The following is a 23,148-nucleotide window of genomic DNA, read 5'->3' on the forward strand; positions in this document are numbered from 1 at the left end:
ATTTGCTCGAGCAGGCACCAGTAACGTCTCCATTGTGAGACTTGTTGTTACTGTTTTTGGCAATTGAATATACCACGGGTAGCTTGCCGGACTCTGCCGTGCGGGAAGGATACTCTCGGTAGCTTGCCGGGTTCTCTGCTTGCCGGGTTCTCCGAGTGGGATGGAGGAATTGAACCTGGGTCGGCCGCGTGCAAGGCAAATGCCCTACTCACTGTGCTATAGCTCCAGTCCTCCAGACATAATATGTCCTCCAGACATATTATGAGTCCAATTTAGATTAACGATCAGGTTGTTTCAATAAAGGATCTACCAACTCAACCTTTCTAACTTGCTTAGTCCTCAATACTAAGACTGATTCTTCAACATTGACTGGCAGCCTACCCTTGAACAGAACTTGTGTATTCACTCTCTCCCACTCAAACTTGCCTCATCTCTCCTGCACCAGTTCACCTCACCTCTTCTCTCCTCTCCTCCCCAACTACTGCTATTCAGTCTGCCCCATGCACATAACTTCTTGCTTTGAGACTCAATGGACACAGGTAGTTTCACTCCCTGATGTTAACCTCATTTCTCACTCTCCAGTGTCCACCTCCTGCTGCTGCTGTTGTCTATATTTTATTGTCATGTGGCTTCATACAATCTTTGTTCTTTAAAATTGAGTGATACCCATGTGTAAGAGTTTGAATATTGCAAATTCTCATTTAATATTTTAATTTACGGATATGAATTTTTTAGTTGGCAAGTTACTCTCTCTAGTTCCTGTATTCTTTCCTTTACGTAAGTGGAGTAAAATAGTTTTTCAGGTTTTTAGGGTACTCATAGGAGTGCTTCACTGATACCGGACACTAAATAGAACTGGGAAAAATATTTAAGTTGTCTTCATAAAGTAACAATGATATAATAAATATAAGAGCCATTTCTATTTTCAAATTTGTCTATTCTAAACAGATAACCTTACAAGCAAAGCAGAATAAACTCAGAACTCTTGGAGAGGTAGAAATTAGATTAGGCTTAAAGCCAAACAACAGTTTTGTACCTGCCTTCCTCACTTGCAAACTGATTAACTCAAAGCCAACCTCTGGAACAGCTTTCCGTCTCAATTTTCTCAGCTGCAAAAATAACTCTAACTGCCTCAGAGTTTGGTTTTCTGATAGTTTTATGAACACAACATGTAAAAAAGTTATTTGTAAGGTATAGAATAGTCAACAGTAACACTTGCTACAGAGTTGTGTAGATGCAACCAAAACAAGAGACTGTTGGATTTAATGGCTTTTTAGAATTAATCATTCAGTCATTGAACAAATATTATTTAGTCAGGAACTTAGAAAATAATTAACAGTTGTATGGGGGCGGGGAGCACGGATACCAGTTCATTGAGCTTCCATTTTTTGGAAAGAAAAGCATTTCAGTAAAGTGATTTTTTTTTGTTTGAGGGGGCTTGGGTGTATGGCATTGTGGTCTACACCTGGAATTTCTCAGGGGTTTTTCTTGGTTCTACACTGAGGAATTAGTCCTGGCGATGCTCAGGAGACCATATGGAATACCAGGTATTGAGATATACAAGGCATGCTCCCTACCTGCTATATTATCTCTCTGGCCCAAGTTAAGTGATGCTAATTACACTGAGTTGGGTAAATTCATTATTTCAGTAGAGTTGTGTGAATTGCCTAGTATTAAGAGTATGAGGAATGAAGGAGCATGACTGGTTTTTCAAGATATGTAGAGTTAAAGGAGAACATAAGAAAACTTGAACAAGAAGTTCAAGGGAACAGTTTCATACTTGCTTTTGAGAGACTGTACTGTTTGCCAGCTGGAGTGAGGGAAGAGCAAGTGTGAGGAGACCCTTTGCAGAAGAGAAGATGAGAAATTAGTCTACAGTTCAGATGGAGGAACCATCTTAGGAAAGATGCAGGAGGCCTTTTCTCCTGCTACTGAATGGAGAAAGATACAGGGGTCTATCTCATAACAAAGTAATGACTATAATCTATTCAACATAAGGTTCATTGCGAGGGGCCAAGTCCTGTTCCAGGTGTCATTACTTATATCATCTCACTTCGTGTTCACAACAGTCCTATAAAATGGGGCCCATTGTAATTCCCATTTTACAGATGATGAGACTGAGCTATAAAGAAGTTAAATCATGCTCAGTTTCCTGAAGTTTGTAGGTTATGGTGCTGAAACACAAACCTAAGCTGTTGCATGCTAGAAGTCACTTCATCTAACACTAGGACGATATGATATCTCACTAAGTATTTCCTGGGGTGAGAGGAAAAATAAACACTAAGTTGAAGAAGTAGAGTACTAATATGCTCACGGACCTTGAATTTTTGTCACCTATGTGAAGGAGGCAAGGACGTTTTCAACAGTGAGAATAGTAAGGCGCCTAAGAGCTTCAAAGAAGCTCGACTGTCTATAAATGTTCTTCTGTTAAGTGAGGCAGTCTCAGAACAGAGGGACCAGCAGTGGCGTGCATTGTTACCACTGTTTTTGTTCTGTGCTCTTTAGCTTCTCAGGAGATGACTTTGCATTAAAATAAGTTTTAGCTAACTACGAGAGTCATGCTACTCTGCATTCAGTTTATGATGCTCTTAGGACAGTTCATTTTCTTGTGCTCTCTACCTCTCATTTCCATTGACCCAGAATTTTTAATATTTCTTTACTGTTTTCTAGGAAGTGGCTTATGTGATAGAAAGGAATGTTTTTCTTATATTATCTTTTATGTGTTCAAATTGATTTTGTAAAATGTATTTCCAAGAATTTAAATACCATTCATTGATAATTTAACTCAGGGCAAATGGGGGACTCAGACCGCAGAGCTGAAGCAATTAGAAGGGGAGAGGCCAGGGCACCCATGGGCTGTGGTGAATGACACTGATTCTTCGGTGGTGTTGTTGTGTCTTAGAATTTATTTTGAAGAGATATGAAATTGTATCCCGAAAGCATATACATATATATGACATCTATGCAAGTATATATAATGTTGTACCCCTAAAGCATATACGTATACATTTATGTTTTAGGGGTATAATATTCCTGTAAACTAATATTATCTACACAAATTTTAAAAAAATAGACAAACTCAGGGAAAATATTCAAGTATAAATTCATGTGAGAATAAGAAAATTCTCTTTTCTTATTGCTCTTATACTTATTAAGAATATGAGTGATCATTTGGTGACTTTTTATTTATTTTAATATGAGCAGTAGTAATCCATAGAAATGTTTTCAATACAAAATTTCTTTTTGTGCCTATAATGACAATTTGCTCTTTATTCCCCCTTTCTAAACGCTTTTTTTAGAGACTTAGAAACCTGATACCACGCCAAACTGATTTTAGTCTGATGCAGGTTTCACACAGGTTCCAAGAAAAATATAAAAAGAAGGAAGAGCTTGACCACATGCATTTTGAGAAATTTGAAAAAGTTCAGAAATTCAAGGAAGATCAAAGATGTGTTGATGTCAAAAAGGTTATTTCTAGAAACTCAATAGTGCATATTATACTATTTGTGATTTCTGCCTATAGTACACATTGCATAAGCATTAGTGTCTTAGAAGTTGCGTATTCTCTTGCATGACTCATGTTCTGCCCGGCTTTTGCTTCCCCACCTTCTCCATTCTATCATATTGACTCTGCTGACTACTGTCATTCCCTGAAGTAGCAGAATGACTCTTTTTTTCTTTTTAGTTTTCTGATAGATATTAATGCACAGATGCTTTTGTGATGAATCTGCTCCTCCAAACTGTTCCAGCTAATGCTATGAGCATTTTCTCTGTTGATGGAGATAGAGTAGCTACTTTCCCTCTCTTTTACCTCTTTTGTACCCCCCTTGGTTTTTCTATAGTTTCCATTTTTTCTCTTTCAGCTCTCTGCTTGCATCTTGCATCCCATGAATTCCCCTAAGCACCTTTTTTTTTTAAAAAAAACAAATTCTTAGTTCATTCTCCTTTAACTCACTCCTCTGCCCCTGCTGCAATTTCTTTGAAAATCTTTAATGATCTCCTCAGCCATTAAGGGCATACAATAATAACATTGTGTGGAGTCATTAAAGACTTTAAGAGAAATTCCAGTTGCTGCGTATATGGAATGTGTCAACTACAGGCAAAAGAATTTGTTTCTCATTGAACTGCTAAATTACTTTTAATTTTAATACATTTAAACTGAAAAAAAAACCCACATTCCATTGTAGTCAATTACTTTTGGGGAGGTAGGAAAAACTAGGGACAAACTTGACAAGAGCTTATCATCTCACTATGTGACAAAGAGTAGATAAGACAGGTTTCTCTTTGGCAATGGTCTTTACAGTAAGGAGTGTTTAAATGAAGACCACTCAGTCTGGACCCTATGTGGAACCAGTCTGTTCACTTTGATGTGCCAAGTTTAATGTACAAAATCTCCAAATAAAATTGGTAAAAATAAAATATAGCACCATAAAATATTCTGAAATAAGGTATATTAGCAATGACTTAAAGCAAATACAACATAAGGGAAAGCTAGATCTTTCTTTTCAAAAGGAAATATACAGACATTGCAATTAAGTAAAACTTCAACTTTTGGAAAATGAAATGAAATTAATTTTTTTCTTAATTTCTGACATCTGAATAGAAAATTAAGCTTGTCTTTGGATTTAATAATAAATTGTCTTATTTGCTTTAATATAATGTTTTAGTAGTTACTTTGTGATTTATTTTGTTATTGCTAAGATCTTTTTTTTCAAATATTTAACTGATTTTTATAATTTTCTCTCAATTGTTTTCTCCTGTTTATATTATTTATAAATAATTTCTGTATATAAGAAGACTTGATACAATAACAATGCCACATATTTGAGTGTTAATTCAATATATGACATTCTTCTTGCAAGTATGATTGAGTTTGGGAAAAGCTGGTCTTCTATTTGAGTTTCCTAGGACCTGTCCAAGGGTCAACCTCCTAGACCAAATTTTCTCCTTACTGTCTTTAGAGACACAATTTTCTTTTCCCAGTATTGGACAGAGTCTGACTATGGCACTGAGAAAAAATTATATTATTCTTCATACTGTGATACTTTCATGGTCTATTTAATATTATCACCTAAAAGTAAAATGTACAGATTTGATAGATATAATTTGGGGATTGTATAATTATGTGATGATACTAAAATCATAATTTGAAACTGGAGATATGAAATTAGATTATATTGCCACCTGCCTTCTAACATTATGTATTCGTGCACATTGTTAATTACTGGATATGAAACTTTAATAGAAAAATTATATCTGGGTACCTATGAGTGTATACTCCTGCCTGTTCTTCTGATGAATTGAATAACTAAACAAATATATATTGTATATTTAGCAACGCTTGAGCAAAAGAAGGCAAAATGAAATAATGGCCCAAATTCAAGCAGCTATCATACAGATTCCCAAACCTGCACCAAGTCGTGCTTTCAAAGCACTTGAGGCCCAAAAACTGATGAAAAAGAAAAAGGAGGCTGAGGTAAGTGATCATCTTCTAATAGTGATTCATATTTATTTTAGTGAAAGAATAATCTTTTTCTTTGACATATAGAGCTCCCTCCGCAACCTTTATTTCTCTTCAATTTATCTCTGCCATTGTTCCATTTAGTTCAGAATTTCTTCACTGCATGCAAACCCAGCTCATTCATTGTGTACTATTACTTGTTCAGAAACAAAGGATGTAACTTAAGGCCAAGTATGGTGACTCCCTATGAAAAGACAGTCTGCCCGCACCCCTAAGCCTCTGCCAAAGTAGGCCAGAGTGAGTCTCTCCTCAAGGGTGCTAGCTCCTACAAGCAGGGCCAGTTGAGGAGCACATACCAGGGATGTCCCATTTCTAATATAATGTGTACCGAATTCTTCTTTATTATGCTGTGATTTCTAGAAAATTTAAGTGATTTACTTGCTAGCAGTGTATTTAAATTAAAAATTCTTACCCTAACGATATTTTACTACATCATACCAACTACCAATTATTCTAACAGGAGCTATAAATATAAGGATAAAGATAAATATAAATCTTATGTTTCACAAGAGAGCTCTGATTTATTTTAGTACTAATTCCTGTAATCTACACTGCATACTGCTTCAGTGATTGTTTATCATGTTTGTGTGTGACTTAAGAAAAAGAATATTAATTACTCTCTATTGCACATCTGCTATATATCAGGTTGTAGTTTGCTTTTAATATCATTTTTAATTTGTAAATAACTTCCTAAGTGTAGAGTATTAGATTTCTCATTTTGTAGCTAGTAAACTTATACTCAAAAAATGATGTGCTTTCCCCAAGTTCATCACTGTATCACTGTCATCCCGTTGTTCATCGATTTGCTCGAGTGGGCACCAGTAACGTCTCCATTCATCCCAGACCTGAGAATTTAACAGCCTCTCCTTACTCATCTTTCCCAATGATTGGAGGATCTTTCAGGGTCAAGAGAATGCGACTGTTATTGTTACTGTGTTTAAAATATCGAATACGCCAGGGGGAGCTTGCCAGGCTCTACCCAAGTACATAATGATGGTAAAGCAGAGATTGAGAGATAACTCTGATAACTAAATTCATTGCATTATACATGAATTCATTGTTCTTTTTTTATACTAAAACATTATATTACACTTGAATTCTAAATACTACACCACAGGTTTTATTAGACCCCAGTTAAGGTAAAGTGTTTCTTCCATTTCCTCCATTTGATTAACTTCATTAATATGGATAGGACTGGAGCAATAGTGCAGCGGGTAGGGCGTTTGCCTTACACTCGGCCAACCAGGGTCTGATGCCTGCATCGCTCTCGGAGAGACTGACAAGCTACCGAGAGTATCCCGCCTATATGGCAGAGCCTGGCAAGCTACCCGTAGCGTATTCGATATGCCCAAAACAGTAACAAGTCTTGAAATGGAAACGTTACTGGTGCCTGATCCAGCAAATCGATGAGCAACAGGATGACAGTGTTACAGTGCTAATATGGATTTACAGTGGGAAGATCAGGTAAAATGAATTTTCAAAAAAGTAACTAGTGTAAATAAAGTTGCATGAAACACTCCTGAGCTAATCATTATTAATGAAGTATTCCTATCTAAACAAATGCATATTCTCTCTTAAAGCAATTGCAGATACAGAAAGATTATATGCACTTTAATGCAATGTTTGAGCTAGAGTTTTGAACTGAATTCAGGTTATGCATTTTTCAAGTTCCTATAGATAAATTTAGTCAAGCATGAAAATAAAAAGACATAATGATAGCAACATTTCAGGATGCAGTCTTCGGCACTTTCCCTTTTAATTAACCTTAGTAGCACATGCCACCTTATAAGCTTTAAAGAATACGGTAAATAATGATATTCTGAAACTGATCATTTATTTTCTTTAAAGGATGTGGCCAATGAGATTAAGAAGTTTGAGGCATTAATTAAAAAGGATCTCCAGGCCAAAGAAAGGTAGGATGAAGCCATTTTAACAATGAAAAAATATGTTCAGTCTACCCATGACTTTTAAGTATTGAGAAAAGTTATTTGAAATAGCCATTCCAGAGATCTTTGTACCTTGTATAATCTTCATTAAGAGTATTTGAGGAAGAGAAATGAGTAAAATATAGTTAAAACAACTTTTGTGATGCTCAAGAGAGAAGTGGCTGTCATGAGATGTGAAATCAATTTTTCATGCCATACATACGCTTCTGAGTTCACGTGCATATTTTAAACTTATACTAAAATTTCTCAAGTTACCACTACATTAATTTGTCACAGTAAATCTCTTATTAGACTCTAGTTAGGTTTCTCTCATTTTGCATCCTCGGCCTTTAACACAGAAGCCAGCAATAAAGAGTTGCTGAATTAATTTGTTGGATGAATGAATATCTGTCAATAAGGCAACAAATTTGGTGACTCCATTGAAAAAGCACCTGGTTGATGGTGGCTTTTGTACCTTCAGATAAAGATCCGCTTTCTTTCAGAGGTCACCAATTCATAGTAAACAATTGATTAGATACTAAACATGTAAGAACAATTTGAATTTGTCACATTTTCAAGTGGCAACTATGCAAAATACATTGTATTGAATATGAAGTAAATCTATAAAGAAGAAAATAGAATTAATTGATAGAAGTGTTCACTCTGGATCAGGGCTAAATGCTAAAAGAAAATAAAGTGATATACATAATACCCTATCAATAGCAATATTGTAAACCACAGTGTCTAAAAGGAGGAAAAAAAGGGAAACAGAAAGAAAAAAATTCAGCCAAAGAGGCAGGCCAAGGAGTGGGAGAGAAACTGGGAGCATTGTGGAGTGAACTAGACACTGATAAAGGGTCTGGTGTTGGAACATTGTGTGCCTGGAACTCAATCATGAATAATTTTGTAACTAATTAATGGTGATTTTTTTAAAAGAAAAATATCAAATTGTATGCTTTACTTCCATGTAGTTTCCCCATTTACAAGGGGGAGAGAATAGAGTCAAGTGAGGAAAATAAAAGTCAAAGGGGAAAAATAGTGAAGAAGTCCAGTGTGGAAGGAAACTGAAGAATAATACAGTATACCTTCTGCAGAAATTCCTGATTTCCCCACCACCCCATTTATTAGTGTTGCCTCTGACTTACTAAGAAGAAACACAATCCTTGTCTTACCCACTTTGCAACATTTGAACTCCCTCACACCCACCTAGTTTTGATCCTTGAAATGATTTGATTTATTTTTTTTCTTTTACCTTACTGACAGCATACTGAGGTGGAAAATAAATGGTACCCACTCTTTTGACACACTGAAATACTTCTAGGCAATAACAGTGCTCTCTGTAGCTCCACAGCCAGCATCTTTCTGGGACCCTCTCCATTTCTACACAATTTAGCAATTAATTAACATATCAATGATACTGAGGTGGAAAATAAATTGAACCACTCTTGACATTTTAAAATATTTTTGAGGAATAACTGTGCTCTCTGTAGCTCCACTGCCAGCCTCTTTCTGGGACCCTCTGCATTTCTATACAATTTAGCAATTAATTAATTTCCAAGTTAATACCAATCATTTTTTATCATCTCTTCACCATCATCTATTTTTAACTGATTAATATCCTTGTCATGTCACCTATCGATGATTTTTAATTATTTCTATAAGTATAGCTGTTGATATTCACCCTGCCCCCTACTAGTGGTAATCCTCTTTTATTAGCTTTCGAAACTCCCAAATTAAAGTGGGTTTAAATAGAAGTTTTCTTCTCTTTTCTGTGATAATCAAAAGATAGGGAGCCCAGGAACTTTCCTATTGTTCTGCTGTCGTATAGTTGTCCCGTTGTGTCATTCTCGCTCTTAGGATACATGCCTGATACAAAAAGAGGGCTGACCCATTACTGGATATCAGGAAGTAGCATAGGCAAAAAATTTGGACTGTAGCCACCCGAAATATCTCCATTAAGAGTTATTTACTCCATGGGCTGGAGCGATAGCACAGCAGGTAGGCGTTTGCCTTGCACGCGGCCAACCTGGGTTCAATCCCTGGCATCCCATATGGTCCCCCAAGCACTGCCAGGAGTAATTCTTGAGTGCAAAGCCAGGAGTAACCCCTGAGCATCTCTGACTGTGACCCAAAAAGCAAAACAAAAAAGAGTTATTTACTCCATTAATTGCTCCAATAACTTCTGAGAAGTCTCCCATAACACTCAGGCTTATATTTTGGTGGTCAGAACTCAGTCACACATGTCGAGTGCAAGGAGAGCAATAGACTAGAAAGTGGTCTTTAGCTGGCTGCACTCTCACTCTGGATAGTGTACAACTGGAGCTCCGCTTTGAAGGAAAATGGGCATAGAAGTGTCTATCACAGGTTCTTTCTCAGCAGAAGTCTTCACCTGATTTCACCAGAGATTTCCTACTGGAGGGGCAAACATGAGATACTGACATCACTTCTCAGAGGACTATTCTGAGACATCCAGAAGACTGCTCTACACATATAGTCTAGACACCCAAGCCCTTGAACCAGCCACCTCTTACTGTGGGTAGCCTCCTCTGGAAATCCATGTTCCTTTCTGTGTGTTGCACAAGAAAATATTCTCTTATGACCTCAAATGAAAAATGTTGGGAAGTACTGGCCTAGAACAATAATTATGGTATAATATGGGCTTTTAAATGTCTTTTTATGAATCCATTCTTAATGTTTCTATGTTTCATTCTGAAATCTTAGACTAAAATATGTCTAAACTCTTTTAGAATGCCCTCAGTAAACCTCATACTAGTTGGTGCCAGAATGCACTAAAGTAGGTGGGCCCTGAGGACACCCTGATAGGACTGCTCTGAGGAGCAGTCTCTGCTCTTGTATATTTATTTTATAGCCTGTTCCTGAAACAGTGACCCAGAGATGTCATCTCAGAGTCTGTGCTTTTTTGTTCTCTTGTGGAAGAAGGAAATATGTCTCAATCATAATAATGCAAATGCGTCCATGACTTCTTTTATGCACATGTAAAATTTCCATATTTTAAGACAAATAATAAATGTTATGTACTGTTTGTTCCTTTAGCTGAAGTTGTTGACTACTGCATTCTGATATATGGGTATATAGATTTACCTTAGGCTCTCTGGCCTGCCAAGCTACCCGTGGTGTATTTAATATGCCAAAAACAGTAACAAGTCTCACAATGGAGACGTTACTGGTATCCGCTTGAACAAACCGATGAGCAACAGGATTACGGAGATATAAATCTGACCAAGATTCCTACTACTAATATCCATACACATATAAATGAACTCATAGGAGATGTGGTAAATTGTTAGGAATAAACATAATTTTTGTCCTTAAAAGCCCCATATCTAGAAAAATAGAGATTTGTTCATGAAAATAACATGTATCTTCTTTCAAGCTTTAATTTGAATAAGACATTAATAGATAATCAAAGAAGAAGATCATATTAAGCATATTGTTGGCAGCATGAATACAGTGGGAGAAAACTATTTACTTATGCTCAACCCAGGGAAACGTCTTTGAAAACACATCTAAGTAAAAATAATTGTGATAAAATGATTTTAAAAAGTTATGACAAAATTTTGATAAATATATCAAATCTTAATAAATCGGGTTAGACTTTATCTTTGGCATTGCTGTGACTTTGTTAGTTATATAACCTGCTCAGTGACTTAGTGATAGAGTGCAACCAAAAGTAGAGTCCCTGCTGATAAAATAACAGGGATTTTAGTATACAATCTTCGTAATTATATTATGCTGGCATAATGCTTTTAGTAGCTTTTGGAATTCAAATACCTGTCATGCATCTAAGCTACAGGTACATAAAGGAATGAATCAGGTTATTTTACATATGTGCTCAGACTTCAATTGGGTGTCTCAAACCTTCCAGTGGATTTTCTGCCCCTCTTCTCCCTATTGACTCTGGATGTTTTGAGCCTCCCTGATTTTGAATCCAAAAAATGAATGAACTATGATCTATAATATGATATATGATCTATATTATATATATGATTATATTTAATTTAAAAGACTTAAGAGTTTTTATAAGAGTACTCCATCCATATGAGAACTGATTACTATTCCCTATACAGCACAGTATGTGTCCTTATCTTTTGAATAAGTCATATTTTAAATTAAATAACTAATAACCTTAAAGCAATAATTATTCATAATATAAAAATTTATTATTTTTGTCAAGTAACACTATATCTTGTACCTCTGTATTATTGTCTTCTCTTTATTTTCAAGAGATAAAAGAGATGAGGTTTTTTTATCTTTATATACATAAAAATATATCTTTTAATTGTACCTTTGAAATGAATCCACAAATGATGTTCCTAGCCACAATTTGTCTCACTAAACTGAGGGTGTTTTCTTTCTACTGGTGAAATCCCTCAGACTTCTCCTGCTGGTCTTCTAATTTTGACCAGGGGGTTGGACATGAGCCCTGAGTGAGGTTTTCTTACTTAGGTCTCCACAACCTGGGCAAAAGGCCACGTTGATCCTAGGCCTATAGGGATGAGTGATATGATGCACAGGTGAAATTTTAACCAAGGAACTCCCAGGCACAGTCCTGAGGCAGTCAAAAAATCACAGGTGTTCATAGAACAATTTGCATGTGAGGAAAGTGTAGCAGATGGAATCATCTGCAGGATGGTATAGAGTGTCCTGACTTTGTTTTTTTTTATGTTGTTGTTGTTTTGCTTTGTTGTTGCTTTTTGGGTCACACCCTGCAATACTCAGGGGATACTCCTTGCTCTGCACTCAGGAATTACTCCTGGCTTGCTCGGGGGACCGCATAGGATGTTGGGGATTAAAACCAGGTCGGCCGCGTGCAAGACAAACGCCCTACCTACTGTACTATCGTTCCAGCCCCGAGTGTCCTGTCTTTGACATGCTGAGTCCGCTCTTACAGCAGTGCAACTTCCATGACAGTTGTATTATTAATAGTCTTCCTTTTCTTAACTCAAAACAATGGAGGCAAGACATTTGCATTCAACATGAGGCAGAGAGAAATCCACACTTTCATTCACCCACACTCTCTCGCTCTAGAGGATCATGAGAATGGAAGAATTGATCAGTCACAGAAATGGAAGACCACATAGTGATGGCTAAAAATGAGTCCAGGGAGGGGGCTAAGGAGATGGAATCTATTGATAAGCTATGGTCTCTCTGAATATGTCACTCTGAAGATCTAATATTTGCTTTAGAGTATTAATTGATAGAGCAAAGAAGCTACTAAGTTTTTCTTACACAAGTAGTGATACATGTTTGCATTGTATTTTTTGAATCTAAAATGAAAACTATTGTTCTTAGTGCATCCAAGCCTCCTTTAGATACATCAGGTCAGACAGCAACTGATTTGTTAAACACTTACTCGGATGATGACTACATTAAAAAAATCCAAAAGCGTCTAGAAGAAGATGCATTTGCAAGAGAGCAAAGGGAGAAAAGACGGAGAAGACTATTAATGGATCAGCTAATAGCCCATGAAGCACAGGAGGTAAGAGAGTTAGGCTCCAGCTAAGTAACAGTACTTGAAATTTGATAAAATGACTCACTGTATACGTGTGTGTGTATGAATCTTATAAGTGTTATCTTCCATTCTTAATTAAATGGAGGTCCTCCAATCCTAATTGCAAATATACTTAAGAGAATAAAAACCTACATAGTACTTTTACTACAGCATTTAGAATTTGGTAGTAGTTGTACAGCATTGGCATACCACTGAATTGCAGCTTGTTGAAATGGTAAATCTCATCTTATATTTTAACATTATATAAAATATTGGCAAAAATACTGAAATCTATGTCAATCATATGCATACATATATATGTATATATTTATATACATATATATATATACTAAATATATTAGTGGATGATTTGGAATACATGAGAGGCTGTCTATATATATATATATATACTAAATATATTAGTGGATGATTTGGAATACATGAGAGGCTGTCTCCATATCTTGGCTGTTGTGACTACTGCTGCACTGAATGTGGGAGTGCAGACATCCTTTTGAGATACTTTTATTTCATTTGGCTATATATTAGAAACGAGTTTGCTGGAAATGTGATGATTCTATTTTTGCTTTTTGAAGATCTTTTCTCTAAACTGTAAACTGTCTTCCATTGAGATGTGCCCATTTACGTTCTCACAAGAGCACAAAAGACTCTCATTTCTCCACATCCTTAGCAACACTTGCTACCCTTTGTCTTTTTGATAACAGTCATTCTCACAAGGCTTATGTGATACCTTGTTGTTCACTTTACTTTGCAGTTCCCAGAAGATTAGTGACACTGGATAACTTTTCATAACCTATTTGTCTCATTTTGAGAAATGTATTTTTCAGGTCCTTTGTCCACTTCAAAACCTGGGTAATATATTAATATAGTTTACCCTAGAGTTCCTTACAAGTTTTAAATATTAACTAAAATTAAAAGTTTGTAAATATTTTCTCTCATTATAGAGCTTGCATATTCAATCTATTCATTGTTTCTTCTGCTGTGCAGCAGTTTGTTAGTGTGATACAATTTAGCCTATTTTTTTTGCTTTTGCTGCCTGTGCTTTTGGGGTGTTAGTTTTAAAAAATCATTCTTTATATTAATGTCAAAAGGGTTTTTTAAATCTTTTTTTCTAGTATTTTTATAGTTTAAGATCTATGAGTAACTCTTTAATCCATTTGGCATTGATTTTGGTACATTATGTAAGGTATGGGAACATTTTATTCTTTCTCTGTGGACGTCCAGTTTTCCCAGTATTGTATGTTGAAGATACTATATATTTTGTACTGTGTAACCTTGACACCCCTGTTGAAGATTAGTATAATTTACATGAGTGGATTTTTCTTTTGTTTTATATGCCTATTTTGTACCACTGTTATATTGTTTTGCTAATGATAGCTTTGTGATATAACTTAAAATCAGAAAAGTGTTATGATAGCACTCTATTCTTGCTCAAATTGTTTTGATGCTTTGAACTCTTTCATGGTTCTATATGAAGTTAATTTTTTTTGTTTTTGAAAATTTGAATCTGATAGGTATTTTTGTCTATAGATAATTTTTGGTTAATCTGGACAGTTTAGTAATGCACTGTAGCACTGTTGTCCCCTTGATCATCGATTTGCTCAAGTGGGCACCAGTAACGTCTCCATTGTGAGACTTGTTGTTATTGTTTTTGGCATATTGAATACACCATGGTTAGCTTGCCGGGTACTGCCATGTGGGCAGGATACTCTCAATAGCTTGTTGGGCTCTCTGAGAGGGATGAGGGAATCAGCCGCATGCAAGGCAAGCACCCTAGCCCCTGTGCTATCCTCGAGTCCATTTTAGTAATATTGATTCTCAATTATTATATTTTTCAATAATTTGTATACTCATAATTTCTTTTATCAATGTTTTATAGTTTTCAGTTTACTGATCTTTAACAACTTCATAGTTAATATTTTTTTTTTTTTGCTTTTTGGGTCACACCCAGCAATGCACAGGGGTTACTCCTGGCTCTGCACTCAGAAATTACTCCTGGCGGTGCTCAGGGAACCATATGGGATGCTGGGATTTGAACCCGGGTCAGCTGCATGCAAGGCAAATGCCCTACCTGCTGTGCTATTGCTCCCGCCCCGAATATTATTCTTTTTGGTACTATTCTAAATGGGAGTTTTAATTTAACTTTTTTTAGTTTGTCTATTGTTGGTATAAATAATTGAAACTTATTTTTATATGTTGTTTTTGTGTCTTGCATATTTCCTAATCTTGAAAAATTAATTTCAACAATTTATCTTTTAGTCTTAGTCTTAGGCATCATAGTCTTATTCCTAATCTTAGAAATAGGTTGAGCAACTAAAAGTTTCAGCATCAAGCTGTTGAGTGTGGTTTGAATTGTGGATTTGGTATGTGTAGCCTTTATTTGGTAAACATGCATTCCTTGTATGCATAATTTATTGAGCATTTTATCATAGAAGAACACTGAATTTATTCAAATGCTTTTTTTGCCTATAGTGAATACTAAGAGAATAAATTTTTAATGAAAATAACATAAAAAAATTATTAGTTTTCTCACTTTGTTCATTGTCCCATAGAATGGTCCAGTGATCCTCAAAGTAGCCAATAGCCTTTAGAAATGTTACTGGACAGTTTAGAAAAGTTACTGATTGTTCCATTCTTAGTCCTACTGATTCAGAAACTCTGTAATTAACAGCCCTGCTTGATTATTTAATGCACCTACAATTTGAGAATTACTGAACTCACGTGGAAAGTCTATTTATTGAAATTTTCCTATGCTCTGGGTACTTTCTGTAGACCCACAGATATAAAATAATGAAAAAACTGATCTTACAGAGCTTGCTCTTTAGAGGAGAATACAGAAGCAAACAACTACACTAGTGTGAAGGCATAAATTAGGTGAGGGAGTGACTAGTGACTGATATGAAATCCAGCACAGGCTTGACCAGGCTTGGTTTCTGGAGGAGAATTGACACATGAATCATAAGGAGGGGTCAAGAACAAGATGCTGATAGTGGGCATAGTTTTGGTGAGGTGGTAATACAGCGAGTTTTTAAACAGAGGCTGAAATAGTGGAAGGTAAGCTATTTCCAGAGGCTGCCATGTTGTAAAATTCCATGCTTTTATCTGACTAATATATCATCTGGCAGAAGTTCCCAGAGACCAAACCATAATAAGCCTCATAAGCCAGAAAAGAGGGAAAATAGAGGATTTTATCGTGAGTGTGACAGGGATCAAGAGTCACAGCAGAAGATTTTCTCTTATAAAGATCACTCGTCAGGGTTTTGAAAACAAGATTATAGGACAAAAAAAAGCAATGCCAGTTTGGAAGTAGTGCAGCACTTGCATACACATGTGTATAGACCAACTACACATGTGCCGCCCTTGTTTTGATTACTGCCACTACCTGGTCCCTTGAGCATTACTGAGTGTAGCCGGGAGACCCCTGAGCACCTTGGGTGTGGCCCTGGAAGCCCCCAGCAACTTCCAGGGTGACCCAGAGATCCTCCCACTCCCCAGGGCCCAAGCAACAGAGTATCTTCAGGCTCTTGGACTGAACCCCTGGCCGGCCGGACTGAGAGTATCTGGTGGGGCCCCTCATCACTTGAGAGGACCCCTACTCCACTCTCTAGAGCTGTTATTCTAATTCGGGTAAAAGAAGGTCTATCACAGTGCATATTTAGTGCAGTGGCAATGATGATGAAGGAAAGTGACTGCAGGAACGATGTTAGAAATAAACAAGAATGAAAGATTCATCAGACATGGGTGAATGAAAAAGCAGATGAAGGGCCGGGTGAACAGTTGGCAGGATAGAAGTGATTTGTTCTGGAAAGATAGATGGTAAGAGAAACAAGGAAGGGAGACTTCAGTTGTAAATATAATTAGGACAAATCTAAATGTTAATGTGAAAGAATTTGAAAATACTTTTTTTTTCAAATCCAACTAATTACAATCTGGTCTATTTAGTGGTACTAAAAGAAGAGAAATAAATTACAAAGAACTGGAAGTGTCCATGGATTCTGCTCTTTGTGAAAATAAATTTAAGCATAATCACCTTAATTTGTGATTAATGGTATTTTTATACCAGATACACATACATCTTTACCGGGTCATCTTGATAGTCTCTTGTTTAACTAGAATTACAAATTATAAAAATGAGATCATTTAACTGTAGGTTTTAAGATAACTACCTATTTCAAGTTTCATTATCTAACAATAGGATTTGAATACACTTCCAAAAACCCCTGTGTTTTGATTCCTAAGATTGATGGCACTATTGTTCCATTCATAATAAATATAACCCCGAAACTTGTCTGGAAAATAGGGAGAATTAATACTTTCTTGGTTACTTTACTTTCTACCAGAATACTATGAGCACTAGTTTCTCAAAACTCCAGTTACAGTCTTGTTCTGGAATCTTGCTACATGCAAGACACAAAAAAGAGCTTAGGTTCTAGATATTTCCACCAAAGGAACTCTGTTTCTCTGCTAATCCTGTCCTGAGTTTAGAAAAAAATCTGTTTTTCACAAACCAACATGCTGAGGCATGAAGTGTCGTGAAGCACCCAGTCTCTCCCTCCTTTCTCTGCAAAAAGGGTGCCCAGCCTCAGGACCTGTGACAGCAGTACCACAGTGCCACAGCTGGGATGCAAAATCCCCACTCGTCCTTCCTCCAGGGAAAATGGGATTTATCAGGGCTAGAATTGCTTCTTCCATCCATCATGAAGAAAACCTGCAGCTTTGGGGAAGGACATTATGAAACACAGATCAGCATTAATCCTGGTGTTTGGTTCTACTTGCATACTCAAAATGCTTCCAAATGTCATTTCTGACATTCAGGTGGTTGTGATTTTTCTACAAGGGCTTATTTACCCTAATAGGGGCTTATGTGGAGTGTATGAAATAAGACCTGAGACCAGAGCTCAGGTTGCTATCTTGCCTAGTGATTCATAATGCAAACTGAAATGGTAGTGGTGGTATTTAGAATAGAAGCATGCTTTGATTTTTTTTCCCTGTCACTGTCACTGTCACTATCATCCCGTTGTTCATCAATTTGTTCGAGCAGGCACCAGTAACATCTCTCAATGTGAGACTTATTATTACTGGTTTTGGCATATCCAATATGCCACGGGTAGCTTGCCAGTCTCTGCCCTGAGGGCGCGATACTCTCGGTAGCTTGCCAGGCTCTAAGGATGATCTTTTAAGAACTGTTTAGGGAAGGGATAGTAGGGAGGGACTGCTATCATCCAAGATAGTGGTACTATCAGTAGATACTGAATGGAGAAAATCATGATTAAAAATCATAGAAAGTGGGTAAAATAGACCACTAGTTTAAGAACTGGATATTAGGAGTGATACGAGAGAAATGAATATATGATGCCTTCAACTAAGGTCACAGAATTATAAGTTTATAGGGCCATCAGCTGAGAAGGAGAAATGCTGGAGGGGTGGGGAGTGCAGGTGAATTACTGAGTATATTATTATAAGACTTCTTGAATTTAAAATTCTGCATAAAAATCTTGAATTTAAAATTCTGCATAAAAATCTAATTGGAGGCATTCGGTCCTGGAGGTAGATTTGGCTCTTATTGTCTGCTCCAGTAGTTCTGAATGTGAATCTAGACCAGTAAGTAACATTAGCAGAGAAATTTACGAGTTTGGTTTGGCTAGGGTTTTGTCTGATTTGGGGATTCATGACAATGCAACTACAAGAAAAAATTTGTTTTATTCCCTTGGGACTTCATGTCAATATCAGATCATTTCCCACTTTGTGGTTTGCTCTTTTTTTTTTTTTTTGGTCCATATCCTGTGGTACTCAGGGTTTATCCTTGGCTCTGTGTTCAGGGTTTATTTGTGATGGTGCTCAGGGGCCATATGCAATGCCAGATATTGAGTGGGGGCCTGCTCTATAGAGGCAAGCACTCTATTCTCTGTGCTATCTTTGCACTTCTAAAAAAATCACCTTGAATATTCAGCGTCAAGGTGTTTTTTGCAGTGGCCCATTCCTCCACGAGGGCTGCAGTGACATCTTTGGAGAAGGAAGCAAAGATCCAGCCAGAGTAAAATATTTGCTCTAGCCCATAGGAAAGGCTATCTGAGTGAGGGTATTTTTGATTCTACATCTCCTTAAATCTTCTTGAAATGTGGTTAAATATAATTAACATATATGACTTACATAATTTATTCTTTTTTCTTTTTTTTAAATTTAAAATTTTTTTTATTAATGAATCACCATGGAGGTACTATAACTTATTCATTGTAAATGTAAAATAGTTTGTTGATGTAGCAGGTTAAATAGATGTCTATAGGCTATTGTGAGCATCTAACTTGTTTTCATATGAAAATGTACCCATACTCCAATAATATTTTTCCACTGAGTTATGTTTTATTTCTTGAGGTTAGCAGAAAGCACATTTTGTTTATATATACTGAATAAAACAGAGGAGGTACATAAAAATCATGTGTGGTTCTATCATATTTTGACAATTAAATTTCTGAATAATGCAACTTAAATTTTCTACAACTTATAAAGCTAGATGATACTTGGTGATAAAAGTGACAGTATTAGTAACATATTTTTTCCAATTTTTATACATTTTATTTTCATAAAGTAGTTCACAGTAGTTCATTACAAATAATGTTCAAACACCCATCCAACCAGCGAGCATCTTCCCACCACAATAATAGGGAAGTATGTGAAGGTTGTTGTATTTAATTCCAGGGCCATTTAAGTCCATTAATAGAAGAATACAAGCAAGTATGTTAAACTCAATCACAAGTGTGCTACTGTACACCACTAGGCTAGAGTATAAGAGCTCATTCCAGGAGCTTTATTTTATAGTCTCTGGATCTTGGCCATTGATGAGATTACATGGGGAGGGGTGTGGGAGTGACTGCCAAGCTACTGGAAAACTAGAGATCTGGGTGGAGGAGGCCCAGTCCTGATCTGAGCAGGCTTGGAGATCTCAACCATGGGTCCTGTATGCCTTGGTTCCTCCGTCAGTTCCTTCATGGGTGAGGCTCGTTCGAGCCTGTGCAGAGTGGCCTTGAGCATGGCTGTGCCTGGGTTTTGAAGGATTTCGGCTGCTGGGGCTGTGCTTCAGGCAGGGAGAGAAACAACCCACCCTCCTCTGAGGTGCTCTGGTGAAGACAGCCTGGCACAGGGTAGGGAGATTTTACATTGCTCTCTTCCGGGAGCTTTATGTTATAGCCTCTGGATCTTGGCCGTTGATGAGATTACATGGGGGTGGATGGCAGTTTGTGGGTTTGACTGCCAAGGTACTAGAAAACTGGGGACCTGGGTAGAGGAGGCCCAGTCCCAATATGAGCAGGCTCCAATAATATTTTTAGGAAAAGTTTATTTATAAAATGTGTGCTACCTGTACGATGGAACAAAAATTGATTTTTCATTCCATTCAACTTTTGGGTTGCAGCTTTGATGGTTCTTGATTATTCTTCTTGTGAAGTGTTATTTCTATAGCATTGACTCAGCCACTCAGCAGTAATTCCCTTTTCCTTTCCCCTTTAATCATATAATAATTAAAGTAGTAATCAAAGTGTATCTTACCAGTCCAGTTTGTTCTTCATAAAAGTCAGAGTGACCAGATCTCATCTCAAATCTTTTTGCTACATAAACACAACCAAATGTGAAAACTGTTCTATATTAAGCACAGAATTCACTTAGAAAAATAAAACCAGGTTTTATCTCTCTATATATCTGTGTATCTATATATATAGATATGTATATGCAATTGTACCTTGCCTATGTATATCCCAAGCCATATGTATATCCAGCCATCCTCTGACATACAAGGCAGTTTGGGTTGGGCTCAGTTATGCGGTCCTTTTGTGGGTCTCAGCTGGGCTGGCTCATACACTTTAGTTAGCTGATGGGTCATCTGGGGAAAGCTTATGAAAGCTTCCATCCAGTCGGCTTGGCAAGATGGGTGCCACTTTAGATGTTCCTTCATTTTCTAGGGACCAGATTAAGCATGTATTAACAGTAACAGTAACAGTAACAGGAGAAAATCAGACCCTAAGTGTTTTACATCTGTGGGGTATTTTTGTTGTTTTGTCTTTGGGATTTGGCTAATATCCCATTGTTCTATTCAAGTTGGTGTGACCTCATGCCCTATGTTTAAGGAATCATGGTAATGGTTCTGATTTTTGGTAGGACTATCTTTAGAATGACATTCACTGTCACTGTCATTCCGTTACTCATCGATTTGTTTGAGCGGGCACCAGGGTCTGATTGAGAGACTTATTGTTACTGTTTTTGGCATATCCAATATGCGCGGGTAGCTTGCCAAGCTCTGCTGTGGGGGCTCCATACTCTCGGTAGCTTGCAGGGCTCTCCGAGAGGGGTGGAGGAATCGAACACAAGTCGGCCGCGTGAAAGGCGAATGCTCAACCGCTGTGCTATCGCTCCAGCCCCAGAATGACATTATAAGACTTTAAATAAAAATGAAGAATATGCTATCATTTTTACTTTATATTTAATTCCCATATCAGTTCTCAAAGTAAAACAACTGATTAACATTGAAGTTTCTATAATTTATAACTTAATGAGATGTAAGATTCAAAGCTGTTCATGATTTTGCTCATTTGATGCATATTACAAATAGTAAAATGTTTCATATATTTAATTCTAGATAAACTTTTTTTTCAGTTTTTGCTTTCTATCCGAGGGTGCTCAGGGCTTACTCCTGGTTCTGCTAGAAAGCACTGGCTGGTAGTGATCTCCTGGCTCAGGGATGACTCCTGGCAGGGTTTAGTGCACTCTATGTAGTAACAGGGATGGAGCCAAGGCAGGGGCCCCACTCACCATAATATCTCTCAGGTCCTCAGGGCCTAGTTGAACTTCTGATGTATATATTCATCTCATTCCCAGGCCTGAGTTTGATATTTATCATAGTGTTATTATTTTTATCTTGTTTTTACCAAATATACAGTAATTTTCCTGTAATCTCTTAAGGAGAGTTTTTCAATAGAAGTTTTCCTGTTTAATATTAATTATTAGTCTACTGTAATGCTATAGAATTTCAGATTATGACTTAGTACCTCTGATTGTGTAGAATTCATGGAATCCACCACCCAAGTTCCCATACTATCCCACAATCAAAAAGATTGCTCCTACACCCCTTCCTCCCATCTCTCTCCCTTTTTCTCTGTAACTATGATAGTTTACACCAAGTGTAAGAGATTTTTCTTTGTTTATACAGTTGTTTCCTGTGAGCAAATTGTTTTTGCATATGAGTAAAACATCTTGAAATTGCTTTTAACTTCCTTACTTCACTTAGCAGAGTCACTTCAATTTCCATCTAGTTTGTTTCAGCTGACAAACATTTTAGTAGAAAAATAATGTTCCATTGATTGTGTATAAAGCATAGCATCTTTGTCTAGTCTTCTTTCAGTAGACATTTACGCTGATTCCATGTTTTGGCTATTTAAAAATAATTCTTGAAAATAGGATGCAAATATCTCTTTATTAATGGTTTTGTGTCTTTGAATATATGCACAAATGTGATATTGCTGAATTATATTGTGTTCCCGTTTTTTAAAGGAATCCCCATACCATTTTCTATTGAGATGGTACAAATTTACATTCCCACCAATAGTGTACTAGTTTCTTCCTCTACATGCTTGCTCTTGTTTTTTAATGCTTTTAGTATAGAGCATTCCCTGATGTGATATTATATTTCATTTTTATTTGATTTCTCTATTAATAAATGATATTGAAGATGTGGGAGGGTCATCTGAATGTCTTCTTTGGGTCTCCTATTTAGTCATTTTACTCATTTTTTGATGGATTGTTTGTGATTTTGTTAAGCTGTATGAATTAGTTTATATATTTTGGATATTAATCCATGATCAAAACATGATGTGAAAATACCTTCAGTGGAAGAGATCTTTTGAAATATTATATTAACAAGGCCAGATTTTCTGCATGAGTAATTAGATTATTGAGTAGTAAATGAAAAACCCTTTGTATTCAGATAGTCCTCTATGTCTTCCCCCTTGAGAATTTTAATTACCACCTTCTTCCACACGATGTCTCTTTTAGACAAAGTGAGAGAGCTTGAAGGAGACTTGGAGTCAAACCCATCTACCTAAACCCTTCATTTTAACCCCTAAGAAGTAGGTCTTGAAAACTTTGTTACCCTGCCCAAGCCACAGAGAAAGTTAGTGGAACAACTG

General features: G+C 36.7%; 1 protein-coding gene across 1 annotated transcript in view; it reads left to right on the top strand.

Moving 5' to 3' along the window:
- Positions 1 to 23,148, top strand: part of SPEF2 (sperm flagellar 2) — a 179,381-nt gene that overhangs the window by 17,532 nt on the left and 138,701 nt on the right. The window contains exons 4-7 of the mRNA XM_004605550.2: positions 3,300 to 3,467; positions 5,336 to 5,476; positions 7,370 to 7,434; positions 12,760 to 12,946. Of these exons, the coding sequence (XP_004605607.1) occupies positions 3,300 to 3,467; positions 5,336 to 5,476; positions 7,370 to 7,434; positions 12,760 to 12,946 (561 nt within the window). The remainder of the gene's footprint in view (positions 1 to 3,299; positions 3,468 to 5,335; positions 5,477 to 7,369; positions 7,435 to 12,759; positions 12,947 to 23,148) is intronic.

The sequence above is a fragment of the Sorex araneus genome, chromosome 1 (genome assembly GCF_027595985.1).
Source record: "Sorex araneus isolate mSorAra2 chromosome 1, mSorAra2.pri, whole genome shotgun sequence".
NCBI classification, from domain to species: Eukaryota; Metazoa; Chordata; class Mammalia; order Eulipotyphla; family Soricidae; genus Sorex; species Sorex araneus.